At 41.6% G+C, this 18,184-nt stretch overlaps 1 protein-coding gene across 6 annotated transcripts in view; it reads left to right on the forward strand.

Annotated features, from left to right (window-relative positions):
• LOC100221408 (phospholipid-transporting ATPase ID) overlaps positions 1-18,184 on the forward strand; it is an 85,302-nt gene that overhangs the window by 47,924 nt on the left and 19,194 nt on the right. For 5 of the 6 annotated variants that reach the window (XM_072922684.1, XM_072922685.1, XM_072922686.1 and 2 more), the window contains 10 exons: positions 55-137; positions 530-583; positions 3,860-4,018; positions 4,710-4,798; positions 9,677-9,873; positions 10,977-11,185; positions 13,232-13,275; positions 14,818-14,983; positions 15,816-16,004; positions 16,809-16,924. In XM_072922684.1, coding sequence (XP_072778785.1) covers positions 55-137; positions 530-583; positions 3,860-4,018; positions 4,710-4,798; positions 9,677-9,873; positions 10,977-11,185; positions 13,232-13,275; positions 14,818-14,983; positions 15,816-16,004; positions 16,809-16,924 — 1,306 coding nt within the window. The remainder of the gene's footprint in view (positions 1-54; positions 138-529; positions 584-3,859; positions 4,019-4,709; positions 4,799-9,676; positions 9,874-10,976; positions 11,186-13,231; positions 13,276-14,817; positions 14,984-15,815; positions 16,005-16,808; positions 16,925-18,184) is intronic. The other variant, XM_002190347.6, reaches the window with a different exon arrangement.

Here is an 18,184-nt window from a genome sequence, read left to right on the forward strand (position 1 = left end):
TTCAGCTCACATACGACTTTCAGGTCATGTTTTTCCTTATATTGTTTGTTGCAGTGAAACAAACCTGAAGGTGAAGCAGGCACTAACAGTCACTGCAGAGCTTGGAGAAGACCTTCAGAAGCTGACAGAGTTCAATGGTGAGTATAAATGGAAAATTCACTCTACAGATGACTTACCCAAATTAGAGAGAGTGGTTGGGACTCTTCCTGCTGGCAAAATAGAACAGGTACTCTGCAGTCTGTACAACTGCTGTCAACACCACATGTAAAGGAAAAGGTCCCTCTTTGCTTGCAGGTCTTGGTGCCACACATGGCTATGACCTGACACTGCACTGGTGGCAATTTTTGTGGATGGACACTTTTCTTTTGTCTGTCTGCATAAGTCGAGACTACCCACCTTGAAAGCCAGCACAAGAGTTCACATAACTGCACAATGGAAACTGCTTTCCCAAAATCGTATGCTTAGTTCAAGATATTTACACACTGATGTAGCAATGCTGATGCACTGATTACATTTATCTTCTGATCAGTGGCACTTCCCAGACACCACACAGACCTGAGGAATAACTGTGCACACAGGACAGGTGAGCCTTCCCAGCCTGAAGCCTTGCCCTGAAGTCGTTCCTTTCCTCTCTCAATGCAACAATAAAGACTGAGTTTTAAAATATCTAAAAGCAAGCAGTATAGATGGGTTTAACAGGAAATGTGTCCTTTCTTAGCACTGTTTTCTGTATCAAATACAAGATAGGACAGAATAGAATAGAATAGAATAGAATAGAATAGAATAGAATAGAATAGAATAGAATAGAATAGAATAGAATAGAATAGAATAGAATAGAATAGAATAGAATAGAATGTTTTAATTGGAAGGTATCTACAATGATCATCTAGTCCAATGGTCTGACCACCTCAGGGCTGACCAAAAATTAAAGTATGTGTTTAAGGGCACTGTCCAAATACCTGTTAAACCTGACAAACTGTCAGTGACCTCTCTAGGAAGCCTGTTCAAGTGAGTGGTCACTCTTTCAGTAATGTTTCCTAAGAGGTCCAATCTGAACCTCTTCTGGTGCAACTTCAACCATTCCCATGTGTCCTGTCACTGGATGCCAGAGAATACTTAGCAGCATATACAGAGGAAGGAGCTAGACCTGTCAAAACCAGAATACTCCATGGTCACACATCATCTGTCTGTGGAGACAAGACGAGGGAACAGACCAAATAGTGCTAGTCACATTCTGCAGTGCCCTGCTGGCTTAGATATGTGGTCCAGATTACAGGAGGATTTATTATGGAAAGGGGTGGAATGAATGCTGCTGTCCTTGGAACGCCTCAAGGACTGCAGGCTCTCAGGAAATACTTTTAGATATAGAGGGAAAATAATTTTAAGAAAAAAAGAGTTTTTGAAATAAGTAGATGATTCCAGGACAAGTGGTGGGTATGTGGCAAAGAACATAGCTGAGACTGTCTCTGATAGAGTTTCTTTTGCCCTCCTTGTTGAGGGTTTATGCAATAATATGTGTGGGTTTTGCCAAGTGTCAGCTCAGTAAATCAGGATTTCTTTTGAAGTGATGGCTGAGGTTCTGAGTGTTTTTGGTCTTGAGAAATAGGCTTTTACATGTACAGTTAGATGCTTAATGTTAATAACTGGAGTGGCATGCCTTAATTATTTTCCTGAGCAGGCTGAAGTGTCTATAAATTTATAAGCAAAATCTTAATCTTAGATAATTTTTCAAGATGCTTGGTGTGATGGTTATCTAAGGGCACTGTGTTCTTGGAAGTGCTTAATTAAAAAACATTTAAAATATTTTGGGAAATTGAGAATTTTGTTATTGGATATTTATTTATTTATTCTCTAAATCTCTATTTTACTTATGTTGTAAATAAAAGTGGCCTCTTCACAATACTTAAAATGAATAAAATGTTTCCCAAGATGATTTATATTTGACAGTGTACTGGGAAGAGTGCCTGGAATCAGACCCAGCCTTTCATTTCCCTTAGCAAACCTCAGTAGAAATATTTAAATATTTATGTAACTCTTTATCTAATTACTTTTTAAGACAGGAAGAGAGGACAGGGTTGTGCAGCTAATACAGGCACTCAGTGGAATGCTTAATGTGAGTTATGATGTTTGTTTGATTGTTCAGATAAGGAAGAAGCTTGCAAAACACTGGATTTCTTTGCTTGATTTGGAGAACTGGGAAATGAGAAAGGCAGCAATACTTTTCATTTACCCTCTGCTTATCACAGTTGACTTGGCAGTATTTAACCCTTTCAGATGAAATGTATTCCAGATATCTTATTGCTGTTGCTGGTGAGGGGGCAGGAGGCATGGTACCTGGCTGTGGTGCCTCCAGTTGCAGAGCTACTGGGCTTAATGCAGCTGCCCTGGAGGGATCTTTGGAGCTTCCCACTCTTTTGTGGTCAGTCTCATTTGGATGAATCCCTTCTGAACTCAAAATCAGCGTGTCAGAAGCCTAGACCCATCCACTTATGGGAAAGCAGATGTGGACACGTGAGGTGCTCACAAGAGCACTGTCCCACAGCAGGCACAGCGTTCCTGGTGGGAGACCATACCCTGGTTTTGCTTTGCATTGTGCTGTTTGAGGTTCCAGTGCAAAACCCCTGTTTCCTTCGTGCTTTTTAAGGTGTTTGTGAGGGTGGCAGTGAGATGGGCCTGGTTACTAGAGACTGTCAGAAACGATGGGGCACAGGTCTGGTCCTTGTTGGACTAACCAGATGATAAAATAGAAGAGAAGCACAGTTGTTTGTATGAATTCTCATGCCACATGTGTCGCTGAATTTCCTAATTATTCAGTCTTTCATGTCTGATGGTTTGTCTGCACCAGATTAGACTTGCTTTTTTGATCATTTGCATAATGTTTGATTTTAAATCTGTAGTGGTGAAGACAATCATGACACTTGAAGCTGTACTTTTCTTCTGGACTTCTCTGGATTTTGTTTCTAGTCTCTTGAGCCTGGTGTGTAAATCTGAGAGCAACTAGAAGAACTGTATTCTTTGCAAATGCTAGTATTTTAGTAGGTACTTATAGCCTGTGATGAAAATAACTGCTGATTAAGTGAACAGACTGAACTCCTAGATTGCCTTTCAGTAAGGTATATTTGTATTTTCCAGTTCTCAATACATCTACAGGGCTCTGTTTTGAATCTTTAAATGTCAGGTGCAGCGGTTGATTTAAATAGTCATTTTTATACTGATGTATCTGAACACATTTTATTACAAGAAATAAACATAAAGCATGGCAATAGACGCTCCAGTCACTTACAGTGTCAGCTCAGTGGCCAAAGAAGGTAGTGGTATCTTTTTATGAGCTCCTGGGACGTGAGTTATAAAACAGATGAAATTAAAAATCAGTGAACAAAGACACCTTAGTTAATTACTCTTCTGCAGCCTTTAGGCTATGATTCTATTCGCTTGGGCTTCTGCAGTTTGAGGGAAAATGAAATAGGAAAAAAGGCGATGTCAGCACTTTTAGCTAAAGTTAGCCAGTGACATCCTACTGCTATGAATTTGCTGTGAATGGATTAAAAGTGTGTTGCTGTTTCAACATTTCTTCTCAGCCACATAGAAGCTGTGGAAACTTTGTTTTGTACTCGACCAATAAAAAATTGCCATGTTCAAAGGACCACTGTGGTCCTTTCATTTATGAGATGAATATGGGAAAGGAGCAACATCCCAGAACATCAGTAAATACAAGATATAGAATGGGAACAATAGGGCTAGGAATCGGCTGTAACTAGAGTGTGAAATATTGTCTCTCCGAGGAGCAGCTGGGAATGCAGTATTGATGACACTTTTCTGGACAAAGATTTCCATTTTTGCGTTTACATTCTTTTTGCAGGAGAAGTCAGATGTGAGGCACCAAACAACAAACTGGATAAATTCACAGGAACTCTTACTCTTTGGGGAGAGAAATATGCCCTGGACAATGAGAAGATGTTGCTGAGGGGCTGTACTATCAGGAACACAGAGTGGTGCTTTGGGCTCGTTATTTATGCTGGTAGGTAAAAAGACTGACATGCCAATTGCAGAGCCCAGCACCACTAGTGTGGGGATACATCACACCCAGCATGCACAAAGGAATCAAGTACTTGTGCTTCCAGGCACAAGAAGAAAAGACTTCAGAAATCCACGCAGCAAAATACAGGAGGGGAATTTTGATCAATGACTAAGAAAGAATGTAACAATTAAATTTGGTTAAGAATTCAGTCAAGTGTATTGAAGTAAACGCTCTGAATAATTTCTATGTGATTTGCATCCACATTGGAATATCAGGGTCATTAATAATATTATTGATTAGATCTATGCTTTTCATGAGCATAGTCCTTCTATTGTTTCTATACTCCTCTAGACATGTGAAATAAGACATAATATGTCACAAATAACATATCAACACCAAATATACTGTGAAAAGTGATTAAACCCGAATGGAGGGGTTGAATGTTGAAAGAAAATAGTTGAGTCAAAGTCCAGATTTAGTGGTTTTATGTGACTCTCTCCATATAATGTCAGACAAATGACTTAACCTGTTTCTGCCCAGGTTTCCCACTAGCAGTCTAAACTGTGTGTACCTGACTTCATGAGAGCTGTAATGGTTATTTATGCTGGAAACACAGTGGGGCCTCAGAGGGAATCAGCTTTAGAACAGCTAAGCTTTATTACTAAAATTAACAAGTGTGCTTCATCTCCAGGGCCAGACACGAAACTCATGCAGAACAGCGGAAAAACAACTTTTAAGCGAACAAGCATTGATCGGCTCATGAATGTCCTTGTGTTGGTGGTAAGTCTGATTAATGTGTCTTCCTTTCTTCAGATGTGTTCATCATTTCCAGATGCTCCACCTCTCTGTCCACACAAATGGGGGAATATCAGAAGTGACTAATGATAAAAATAAAAAGTACATCATAATTTATCAGCAGCCTGAGTTCTGCAGCGCCTTTGCCAGCCCATCCTGCAAAACAAGGATATTACATTGACAGAACTAAGGACTTTCCTTCTGAACTTGTCATTTACTCTACTCTACCTTTTCTCCTCTGCATTTTCGGGTGAGAAATATTTTGAAGGCTGTAAAGCCCTTTTTTCCTTCTAGTAATTCTGTCATTTTCTATTTAAATAAGCATTAGCAGTTCTCCCTCTTCCTCCCAGTTTCTTTGCATCTCTGGTGATATCTGCACAGGACTTGGTAATTGAGTTTGCTAATTTACACTATGCCATCTCCTGACTTAACACATTAGGGTAAATTATTAGACATGGTCTCATTAATGCTCAGAAGCTGGTGTTTTAAGCAGCTGGGAAATTTGAGAACATTAATCTTACATAGCAGACACTGTTCTCAGATTGAAAAACAGATTGAATTTGAGGGTTAAGCTCATCAGTGGTTTTAACAAATGGCAAGTACTTTCAGGCAGAAATACGATTCTTTCACGGACTCTCTCAAGATTTTATTGCTTGAGTTCAAAGCCACTCAGGGAAGGAAGACATACACTCTGACACTACTTTAATTAATGTTGCTTGAAGGAAAGGTCTTTCATTTAATATTTTATTTCCCTTTGAGTGCAAATTTGTCATGCTTTCCCATGCATGCTGCACCACCTTCAGTTTACGACACTGGGAAGGTCTGGTGGTCAGTGCTTACTGTTCCTGCTCCTTCTCTACTACTCTTGCTCTCCAGAGTCCCCTAGCAGCTGGCTGGGGACAAGATCCATTCCCAGGCACTGGAACAAGCCCTGGGGAAAGCATCCACCAGAAATCTGTGCATTACAGCAAGGCTGAACTGAGCTCTCCCTGCCCTCTATGACTTCATGCCTCCTCAGCACAGGGGCTTAGAGCACAAATGTCTCCAGGGTGGCACCACCCTCCAACCTCCACATTTCATCTCAGCCTCTGTATTCCTGTTTTATTTTCTTGGGATCCCAAAACTCCTTTAGGTGAGCCTGGGGATGCCCAGCAGTACCACATAACAGAGAGCCACTCCAGGGTTAACTTCAATCCCTCTTGAAGCCCTGCTCTGTGTACAGTAAGGACATATCCTTAATTTTAAACAATATTTGAGAATTTACATTCAAAATTTTTCAAGCATTTGAAGAATTTCACATTTTTATAGGTGTTCTGCTATGCTCGACTGGAGAGGAGAATGGGCTGTGGAGGGCTTCACAGAGCACAGAAACAGAGCAGAGGAAAACTGAACTGGGAATCTGGAATTTAATGTTCAAATAAGATTTGCTAAATCTCCTTTCACAAGCCAAGGGTCCCACCCAGGACTTCCAATCTGTTTGGCTTCTCTGTATAAAAAACAAATTAGATTAATTTACCTCCTGGCTCTGTTTAAAAAAAAAAAAACGGAACAAGTTGCAGCCGATTGCATCAGCCTCTGCCTGGGCTCTTGGGCGGTGGAGGAGCCAAGGCTGTGTTTGTCTCCTTTACACATTTTTAAGGAACCTAAAATTTTGATGTCTAAGTAAAGCTCTGTCATACATTAAACACCAGACTCTTTGCACACCTAAGGGGATGTGGCACTTGGTTTTTCCAGCTCACTGAGTGGTCAAAGGTTACAGAGTGTGGTCATAAAAAACAGGTGGTATATTGTGCTCTTGAGTTGGAGAATACAAAGCAGCCACAACTTTACTATAAATAGGTAATTTAAATGTAGTGAAACTTACTCTACATGAACACTGGCAAAACCATTTTGTGTTTGTTTGCCCGTAAAACTTCCAGGCACAAAGCAGTATTTAAGCAGGTTCGCCAAGGGAGCAACTGTTAAGTGCTGCCTTGGTCTGCCTCAGCAAGGGAATCAGACTCAAACCTTCCCAGATGGCAGTCATAGCTGTTTTGTCACATTTGGAGGTGCTTCTCATCCATCTGAGAGAGAAATGAATGTTCTTTCATTGAGGATGCACTTGCCGGCTCCAGAAATGCTTTTTCTCTGAAAGCTGCTGTGTAGCAGGCTGGGGGAGCAAATTTTTGGAGAAAGAGAGCTCTCACATTCCTCTCCTAAACAACTGACTGCTTCAAATCCTTGAGCAGAATTCAAAGTAACAATTAAGAAACTGAAGCAGTTTTAATTCATAGTCCAACAGTCAATGCTCTTCTTGAAGTCCAAAATCACTTCCTCTTTACAAAACTCTTACCAAGAGGATCTTTAGCAGTCAATGCATGGGCAGGACCTAGGGAGGGATGGTGTTCATACCGGGAAGCACCATGAGCATGCACAAGCAATGATTTTTCATGTTGTTCTCATCAGGGCTGTGGTTACAATTGCAACACCCTGAATGCAGTTGTTTCTGTGCACAGAAATTAATCTCGAGGCCTGCTTTTAATGGCTTGGTCCTTTCCATTTGTTTCAGATCAAACAGCATGTCAGTGAGCTTTCTGCAAGCATGAGGGTTGCACATGAGTGGGGTTGTGAGAGCATTAACATGCCCAGTGCACAGACAACAAAATGTACATAAATCAAGTGCAGCTGTAGGCAAGAGCAGCTGTGGTATAGAATCAGAGTGGCTTGAAATGGAAGGGACCTTAAAGACCATCTTGTTCCAACACCCCAGCCCTGGGCGAGGACTCCTTTGGAAAGTTCAGCTCCCATCTTACCCTTTATGTATTTTGGTTGCTGAATCACACATCGAAATTCCTATAGGGATTGTGATATTCTGCAAATGGATAATTTTTAACCTCTGGGGCAGTGAGGTGGGTCATGCCTCTCAAATACTCTTAAGTCCTTATAATTACAATAGCACAGATTGAAGTATGTTTTAATTTCTGGTTCACAGAGGTTTAAAAACACTGCACCACATTCCTTACCAGCAAGCAATATTGTCTCCATTTCACAAGCTGAGCAATTTATTTGGCTTCGCACAATTAAATAGAAAAGCTACTACTCATGTGTGAAATAAGTGTGTCCCCTGAAACTCAGTCTGTCACCTTTTCTCACTGCAGTTCCCTTTTGTGGCTTTTTGATATTAAAACTTGAATCAATCAGGCATGAACTTTTCACCAAGTGATTCATATTGCTCCACAGAAGTATCTTTCTTCCTTCCACAGATTACCTCAGCAGTACAAATATTGGCTTTGCCATCAATGTTTCTATGTTTGTCCCTCAATTACTGTTTTTTTTTAAAGGTTGATTACTGTTTTAATGTGATTGTTGCTGTGTGGCCTTTACATAATGGTCCAACTTACTGATATTTCCTCCCTAATGATTATCCTTGAAAAAGATGATTTTTAATTGCTCTTTTGTGCAGCCTATTGACTCCTTATCTTCACTCTTTTATTATTATATTGGTTGTTTTATGTCAAATGTTTGGAAAAGACCATGCCAAAATAATTTTTTCTCATCATTTGTCCAGGAAGGATGACAGTTAACTGTAGTTTATATCCCCCACCATCACCATTTCTACCTTACAAATATTGTAATTATATTAGCAGGATTCCAAGATGGTCGGTCTTCCCAGTTTTTAAGGCATTGTTAAAAATTAACCTTATTAAAGTTTAAAAACTATGCTCTAAGCTTCCATTTTTGAATTAGATGGACTTGCTGCATTGAAAATGCTTATTATCAGATAGAGTCACACAATGCTCCGTGTCAGTGAACATAACCCTCCTTTTTCATATACCATAGGGCAGATAAGTCCTTCTTTTCCCTTCTCCTTCCTCTTGGAGAGCTGTCTGTTAACACATTTGCTTTTCACACACCTGCTTATGACTTTATTTTTTTTCTATTCTCGATTCTTTATTATTGTTGGAGATTCACAGTGCTGTAATTCCTTGCAGTTTATATTAATTTCTGTTAAATTTATTTCTTCCTGTTCTTTTTGTCTTCTTTTCCAAATAAACGTATTGCTACAGTCTTGTCTTTTTTTAATCAAAAAATGCTTTATGACCTATGTAATATTTTTATGTCTGTTAAATAGTGTTCCCAAGCAAGCCTCAGTTTTCAGTAAGGCTTCCCCATTTCAAATTTACTTCCCAGTTGCTGTTGCCCTGGTTACTTTAGGCTTCAGGAAATAGACTTCCCTAAAGCCCAAGGATACGCATCATTAGTTGGTTCTGCTTTTTGTTTGCTCAAAGGAAATGCAATCAAATTGTAAGGGCAAATACCAAGGCAACTGTTAGCTTTGAGAAAGCAATTAACTCTCCTCTAACTATCAGAATAATGTCCAGTGCTAAATTCCAGGCTGTATGCTGCTGGATATCCTTAGTAGCCTTTCAGAAATTAGGAAGAAGACTGTGATACATATGGCAAATAGCCAAGTAAAGTCCTTCAGGCAGTTTCTATTCCCAAGTGTGCAGCCAGATATTTGAGCACCCTCAGCTCAACTCTCCTTTAATTTTTGAGATTTGCTGTACAGCAGACTGCTGTAACCACCCTCACTGAGATGTCTGCTTGGGATTTAAATCCCCAGCTGTTTGAGGACTTTTACTTTCAAGTTGCCAGACTCTGCACTGGGTAGCTTTGTCCTCGAGGTAAAAGTATCATAATTTTGCTGGTTTTTCCTCTTCATCCGCAGGCACATTTTCTTATGATTTAGGCTATCCAGCCCTGTCCCATTAGGGTCTTTTGATTAACCTGCACATAATAAATTCCTTGTTTCTAAAATGCAATACATTTTGTTTGGTTTTGATTTGTTTGGTTTGTCTTTCGTTTTTGTTTTTTTTTTTCCAGATCTTTGCATTTTTAGCACTGATGTGTCTCATCCTAGCCATTGGCAATGGTATCTGGGAGCATGATAAGGGCTACTACTTCCAGGTCTATTTGCCCTGGGCAGAGGGTGTCAACTCTGCCTCCTACTCCGGCTTCCTCATGTTCTGGTCATACGTGATCATTCTAAACACAGTGGTACCTATTTCACTCTATGTCAGGTACGTGCTGTAAGCTCCTTCCACTTTTGATCTTAGGAGAGATTTAACTTTTGCCTTAACTGGGAGCAGCATATTCCTTAAAAACTGACACAGCCCCAACATGGATGCTTCTACACAACCACAGTGATGCTTTCCTTGTTTCTGATGCCTTCAGAATGTTTTGTCAGTGTTGGAGTAGGGACAGCAGTGAGCCCTGGAAGAGGAGAGGATGATTTTGCAATTAAAGGGGAGGTGTAGGTATGTAGGAGGCTTATAGGAGCAGGGCTGGAAGCCTGCCACCATTAGCATCTTTCTAACAGTGAATGAATGGCCTGTTCTTCGAGGTGGCTTCAGGACTGTGTGAGAATTGCCAGGTAAGTAGGTGCAACCAGGCTGAAGTACTTGGTGGTATATGAGCAGTTGAGAGTGTTCTCTCTCCCCAGGCAATGCAGAGCTGTGTTGGTTATTTGTGATAGATAGGAATGACAGGTAGGCAGCATGTCTGTGATGCTCTCAAAACTTGGGGCTGGGGTAGACACTGCACAGCCCTGTTCAATTTATCATTATAGCTACGTTCAGTCAGCTTTGCTGCTGAGACTCTCTTTTGTGTTGGTAAACATGAGGAATTAATTCCATTCCTGTCCAGTATGTCACTCAGCAAGGTGAAAATTCATGTCATCTGTGAGCTGATGCCACTCTTTTTTGGTGATACTGAGTGACAAAATGGCTCTGTTGTTGGAAACCTGGCTGTGCTCATCCCCTGGCAGTGGGCTCAGCTCAGCCCACAGCTCTGCTGGAAACCATCTCCTGAGATGGCACTAACTGAAATGCACTGCTCCTGCCTCACTTCTCAGTCCAAACACTTCTGAAACTTTCCAAGTACTTTTATAAAGTACTACTTTATGAACAAAGGAAATAAGTTTCTGATGTAAATTTAGCATATCATTTCAGTGGGATTTGCTTCAGCATCCCTTACCACAGGCCACCTATGGGCAGATGAGTTCAACCTGTCATTACCTTCAAAGTTGTCTTCTAATTGCAATTGATAATGGTGGTGGTGAAGATAAAAAGCTTGTCTCTTAAGTTAATGAATATTCCATCACCTTCTGCTTCTGTTTCATTAGTGTGGAGATTATACGCTTGGGTAACAGTTTCTACATCGACTGGGACCGTAAAATGTATTACCCACTGAATGACACACCAGCTCAGGCTCGAACCACTACACTCAACGAAGAGCTGGGGCAGATCAAATACATCTTCTCAGACAAAACAGGAACTCTCACCCAGAACATCATGTGTTTCAACAAGTGCTCCATCAATGGCAAATCCTATGGTATGCTCGTCTTATTCTCTGGATTTTCTTCACTGTGTGCCCCTTCATCCACAGAGACTAAATCTGATATCCAAAAGAGAGTGCCATGTAAGGAGCTGCAGTGATCAAGTGTAAGGCTACCCTTCAGGGATGTCTGGACAGCCTAATTGCATCACTTCCCATGTATTAATTGTTTCCCCTTTTTTCTCACTCTTTTATCTCCCCTTTTCTGCCCCATTACTGCCCTAACACTATTAGTTTTGCTTCAGTTGTCCCAGATTTACAAAATCTGTACCCAAATTTGTTTTGGGTTTTTTTTTCTGATATCACTAGTTAGGTAATCACAGCTTTTTACAGTATTATTGGCACGGTTAGCCAGGTATTGCTAACCTTGCAAAATATAACATGCAACTCACATAACTCACTCCCTCATAATCACTTATGAAATAAGCCATCCTTCATGGGGCTCATCTGCATATTTTGTCAGCTTCTCACACTGTCTTCCCTCAGCAATTTCTCATGTAATGAGCAGTGATTTTCCACATTGTTTTCAGGTAGTTGGAGTAGTCAATGTCTTGGTCTTTGTCTTTACACCTGACATTCTTCAACTACCTGAAGAGAGAAAAGTTTGCAGGGAGTTGGAAAAAATGGGAAACATGAGTTTGTTAGCTCTGTTAGATCCTAGAAGTTATTGATTTAAAGGGCTTGTTCATGCTATGAACCCAGGCAGTTTTCTTCATACTGCTCAAGAGAGGAGCACTTTGTAAACTGCGTAATTGATTAACATCATTAGATGCCCCAGAGAAATTAGTCACTGCTTATTTGTATATGGATGCTTGCTTTGCCTGTGTTAGACCTCCTGATGCACTAATGTGCTAGAAAGTTTGCATCTTTTCTCAGCTATCAGCTGACCTAATAAAATATTTCTTCCTATGAATCTATGTATATTTGGACACCATCTTATCTCAAACAGTGTTACTATGATATCTAACATTAGTGCTGCTAATGAGGAGTTTGTAATCTCTCCTATCAAGTGTCCTTAGATGACTTTTCTGAAGTGCATGTCACCACCAACAGGTGACATACAGGGTGAGGGTTCAAGAAATGAATGGAAACACATGCAAAGAAGGCAAACAATCTATTGCCTGTAGTTTTCTAAATGTTTAGCTTCTTCCTAGCACAGTACTTCTCTGCTGCTCAGGAGCATTCTGGTAAGCAATGCCAGAAAGGATGATTTAGTTCTGCTCTCTTCTGGAGGCTTCAGGGAAGGAGATGTACAAAAGCCTCTTGGCTATGGTTCCCAGGGAATCAGCTGATGCATAGGTTCTCAGAAGAGGTGTTTCCTGTGTTTCTTTTACACTCCTGAGGCCTTTGTGAAGGCACACCAGCACTACAATTGACTTTGGTCACAGCTGAGGTTGCTGGTGCAAACACGAGTCAATCATTCCTATAAGTCATTCCATTTCGATCTTATTTCAATTAAGTGTCGGGACTGGCTGGCCTTGGCACAGTCCAGACCTTCCTAAGTGAAACTTTTCTCCAGGCAGAAGTTCTAATAATGTTTCTTGGAGATGACATGTCTTCAATTCCTATGAATTCAGATCATCCATTTGGGGAGAATCAACAGAGCAGCCTTTCTATCTAGAGGTGGGAAAAATGGGCTTAAAAAACTCCTTTTCTGTGGGTGTCCAGGGACTGCTGCAAATAGTAGGATCCGGGAGCTGGATTTTGAAAGAGAAGGCACAAGAGAAGTCAACCCCTGGAAGCACTTTCATTTCCTACCTAGCACTAGAAACACTATTCTCTCTGTGTTCAGCTCAAGACAAGTATTTTTTACTCAAAAGCCAGTCACTTTTGTGGTAACTACTTTGTATTTCAAGCATCTATCAGTCTCCACATTTTGTCATGGACAAACATAGAAACCGATTGTTATGTATCATCAGTCATCAGTGCCCATGTCAATGTACTTTTAAAATAGAAACTTAGAAACACTTCATTCAATTTTGTGGCTCAGAGACTGCACTTGCCTGCAGTTTGTGGCTATAATTTCATCTTTCTTGCTTGCAGGTGATGTGTATGATATGTCTGGACAAAGGATAGAAATAAATGAGGTAAGTGCTCAAGGTGCTATCAGGATCTGTGCTTTCAGTGGACCTGGATAAGTACCAGTGGACAAATCCCTGCACAGCTTATGTTTTTGACCCTGCAAAAGCTGATGCTCTTGATGATCAGAACAGAGATGTGTGTTCCTCTGGATGTCAGAGAATTTCCAGAGTTAAGTTCCTTTCCAGTAAGCCTGGGTTAAACCTGCAGGTCAGGAACAGCCCACTGTCCCCTCTGCTTCTCCTGACGTCCTGGGGCATGCACAATTTCTCTTGGACACTTAACCACTGGTGTTTGTTGGCGACTTGGACATTGGTGAATTTTATTAACCTTGTCAGTTAATTAAAGCTTTAGCAAGGAATTACTGAGTGCAGTTCACACCAATAGTGAGGTCACTGTCAAATTCCTCTGATGTCTGGACTTCAGAAAGTGTGAAAATATGTAAATTTTACATTTTTCTTTAGCGTCTGCTTGCAGGCACAAATGCACGTCTTCATTTCAAAAATGTCTGAAAGCTACTTGCAGTAATCCAAACAACAAATAGCAAGATGACTATGAAAATCCCACTCCTCATTCCAATGATTCATTTCCAGTCCATTTAGATCTTAAATTTCCCACTGAAACAGGCTGTTTTGCTGAGCACTGTGCCTCCAGCCTGCCCTGTCTCTGTCAGCCTTGCTTGGTGACACACGCTAGAGTCCTGCCAACTGTCCACCCCACCCTGCTGCTGGTGACACTCTCTGGAGCAGAGTCCTGCTGCCCACACACCCACCGTGTTGCTGTGCCTGGACCTTGCTGCGCAGATGACTGTGGGAGGGGTCAGTCTGTGCTCTTGGGCTGAGTGCTGAATGTCAGTATGCAGAGGTCAAAAGGATGATTCCCATCCTGGAAACTCTGAGCTCATCAGGGATGGGGTGGCAGTCACAATTGTCCAAGGCAGGCTTGGCAGTCCATTACTCCATGACGCATCATGTGGTAAGCTTCTGGATATTTCTCCAGTGTGTTCCACTCTGCTTGGGGCTCCTTGTTTATTGACAAAATAGTTAGTGCCTGTGGAGTTTAACCTTTACTTCACCTGTCTGTCCTATTTTTTCCGTATCAGGATTTTTTCCTGACTTTGGGAGAACATGGTGGATAAGACAGACTTTTGAATTGTTTTAAACTGGTCTCCTCCATTCCACTATCACAGGCAGCCTTTGACATAATGAGCAAGATGCTTCCAAGCAGGTGTGTGTTGAAAGCGGGCACTTCTTTGCTGTAGGCATCCACTGGTAGGGCTCCTGTTGGAGCATTAGCTGCTGCTCAGAGAGGCAGTTTAGCTAATTGGTTCTTAGCCTGAGTGCTCTGAAAGGCACATCTAGTGCTGTCCTGTCCCATGATTAAATACCTTTCACAACCTCCCACTTCCTTAAATGCACCAATCTCTGTCATGAGCAGCCAGCCCTGCAGGATCCTTTGTAAATGTGAGGAGGAGACAGGGGCAGTGTTGGGCAGCTGGTGTACAGCCATGGGAGAGCTCAGCAAATAATACCAAGCCATGTTTTTTTCAGAACACAGAGAAGGTTGATTTCTCATACAACCCATTAGCCGACCCAAAGTTTGCCTTTTATGACCGCAGCCTGGTTGAAGCCGTGAAGCTGAATGATGTCCCAACGCACAGGTTCTTCCGGCTGCTATCACTTTGCCACACGGTGATGCCAGAGGAGAAGAAGGAAGGTGAGGACTGCTGAGGGCACTGGAATGAGTGGTTATGTTCACTCGCACCACAGCATGTCTTCTCTCCACAGAAGCTGTTATTGGTCCTTATGGCTCCCTGGTGATTTTCTGTAGTGTATGGCTACACATAAATCAGTGTCTTTGGAGATGCCACATGGGAAGAGAAAGAACCAGGGCCTCCACTCCCTGTGTGTTCCCGTGGTGGAGCTGACACTACTGCAAACACCACATCTCTGGAGTGCGGAAATTGCAGGTGCCACAGCTTCCCTGAGGTGGCAGAGGCTTGCCCTGCTCTCTCTCTACTCTGCTCTTAGCCCCAAAAAAGCAAAGAACATAGAGTACCTATCCACTGGAGACTCATTAACTCCTCTTATCCAGTGTTCCCCACAGCTCCTAGGTCAACCTCCTCAAATCCCAGATGGGATGAAAGCTGTGCTTTAAAGGCTAGAATTAATTGACAGGTATAAAATGAAAATACGGATCAGAAAAAATACATGCAAATCTAACTAGAAGGGGCTAAACCCAAGGAACCTCTTCTCTCAGTGAGATGCTAGACTCCAAAGAGAGTGATTAAAATCCCCAAAAGTATCCAGGGGTCCAGGGGGCTTCTTGCATTGTTCTGGAGGATGGGTTGATGGGACTTGATGTAGATGTGTGGACATAAGGTGCTTTTTAGTGCTGGACCTCTGTGGATAGACAGAAAAGCAAAGGGATAACTGCTATATTATGTCTTAGGGTTTGGGGTTTTTTGTTTGTTTTGGTTTGGGTTTTTTTTTTTTTTAAGCTCAGAAATAAGTCAAAAGCAACATTACATCTTTTTCTTGCGTGTCAGGTAACTTGGTGTATCAAGCACAATCTCCTGATGAGGGAGCCCTAGTCACTGCTGCCAGAAACTTTGGATTTGTGTTCCGGGCTCGCACACCAGAGACCATCACTGTTGTGGAAATGGGAGAAACAAAAATCTACAAACTTCTGGCTATTCTTGATTTCAACAATGTTCGCAAACGAATGTCTGTGATTGGTATGTTCCCTTTGCTGCTTTCTTTCCTTCCTGACTTTAACAGGTTCTGGAGCTGTCCCTCATTCTGCTATGATGCAGAATTTTTCTAGGAGACCTCCTTTGCAGTGTTCTCTGAATAACATTTATTTCTGAGGACTTGAGATGGGCTGCCTTGACTTTATAATTACACAGCAACAGCGCCAGAAAAATACTTAAAGAAGGCAGGTGGGATAAATCTCAACATCTGGACCACAGTGATGCAAGCCATCCTCCTAAAGACACTAAGCTTTTCATATATCTTTCTCCCCTCATTACAGTGCAGGAAAGGTCTTTCTTCTAATCAGCTTTTAAATTTTCAGTGAAATTTGAGGAAGTAGGACAGGAGAAAGCAAGAACAAGCTGAGAAAACAGGGTTTTTTCCAATAAACAAATTTCAAATTCCTCCCAAACAGAAAACCGGAGAAATTATTCAAGAAAGTTTTTGCAGCCTTTATTAACACTCCAGCTTACTCTACTATTTCAGGAATGTTGTAACTGTAGTTACAGTTTACTGGTAGGAAAACAGGAGAAGTAGGTCCAGTTCTCTAAAAATAAGTTGTTCTTCACTTATGAGTGAAGTACAGCCTGTAGGGACAACGTAGTGTCTGCTCAGACCAATGCACTCTCTTCTTTTCTAAACAGATCTTGTCTTGATTCCTGGGGGTTTGCCAAAACTTGGGGAGATTCAGACACCTGTAGAAACTGTTCTTGGCTTTGATGGAAGAGCTTTGAACCCCAAAAGACTAAGCCTGGTATTTGTGGCATTTCTTTTCCCCTTCCTCACAGTGCGGAGTCCAGAAGGTGACTTGACTTTGTACTGCAAGGGGGCTGACACCATTCTTTATGAACTGCTTCATCCATCCTGCAATTCTCTCAAAGAGGAGACCACAGAACACCTGAATGTAAGAGCTTCCTTCTCAACAACATCTCTGCATTTGATATTTTCCTTTTCCCCAGCATACTTTGTCCTCAGGAAAAAAAACCCCAGATTTTAGAAACAGCATTTAAGCACCAATTTTAAGTTATGGAATAGAGAAAAAAATTAATTTCTATGGCTTTAGGTCTCAAATTAGTTGCCTAAGCATGAGAACCAGGTACCATGTAAACTACTCCAGGACAGTCAGCAAATCAAGGGAGGTGATTCTGGAACACTGTCCAGCTCTAGGATCCTCAGCATAAGAAGGACATGGACCTGTTGGAGTGAGTCTATGGCTATGAGGATGACCAGAGGGCTGGAGCATCTCTCCCAGCCGTAGCTGGGAGATTTGGGGTTGCTCAGACTGGAGAAGAGAAAGCTCTAGGGAGACCTTTTAACACCTTCCAGAACCTGAAGGGGCTATAACACTGCTGCAGAGGGACTTTTTACAAAGGCATGTAATGATAAAACAAGGATTTGATGGCTTTAAACTGAAATACAGAAGATTTAGTTTAATTATTAGCAAAAATTTCTTTACTGTGAGGGTGATGAGACCCTGGAACAGGTTGTCCAGAGAAGCTGTGGATGCTCCATCCCTGGAAGCATTCAAGGCTGAGTTAGATGGGGCTCTGAACAACCTGGTCTATTGGCAAGTGCCCCTGCCCAAGCCAGGGGGGTTGGAATGAGATGATCTTTAAGAGTCCGTCCAACCCAAGACATTCTATCATTCTATGATTCTGTAATATGGACAAAGATGGCAAATCCAACACAGGACATTTAGAAGACCTGGAACCTGTTTCTCATGCACCTGGGGAAACACCTCCCAGAGATGCATTTCACAAATGCATCTTTGCTGTTCCACCAAACACTGAGGTCTATATTGTCCATCAGAAAGCACAGTTAGGCTTCCTGAGATGCCATGACTAGCTGTGCTCATGCTGTGAATTTCAGCCAGAATTCATATCCTAAAAATGTTGAACCCTTATCCAAAATTTGAGGCTGTCTTCAGTGTTTATGTAGGTCTCACTGTTCTGGACCTCCTGTTGAGAAATACGAGCCTGAGAAACAAATGCCTGATTAGTGAAAAGCTTTAGAGCCAAGAATAGAAAAGCCCTTTTGAGGTTTTTTTTTCCGTAAGGACCATGGATGGTAATGATAAAGTGGTCTGGAATTGCTATTTAAAAATGCCTCAATGTTTGTGGCCTAAGGTGTCATTTGTTCACCTTTCCTCCGCAAACTTTACCAA

The sequence above is a fragment of the Taeniopygia guttata genome, chromosome Z, assembly GCF_048771995.1.
Source record: "Taeniopygia guttata chromosome Z, bTaeGut7.mat, whole genome shotgun sequence".
Lineage (NCBI taxonomy): Eukaryota > Metazoa > Chordata > Aves > Passeriformes > Estrildidae > Taeniopygia > Taeniopygia guttata.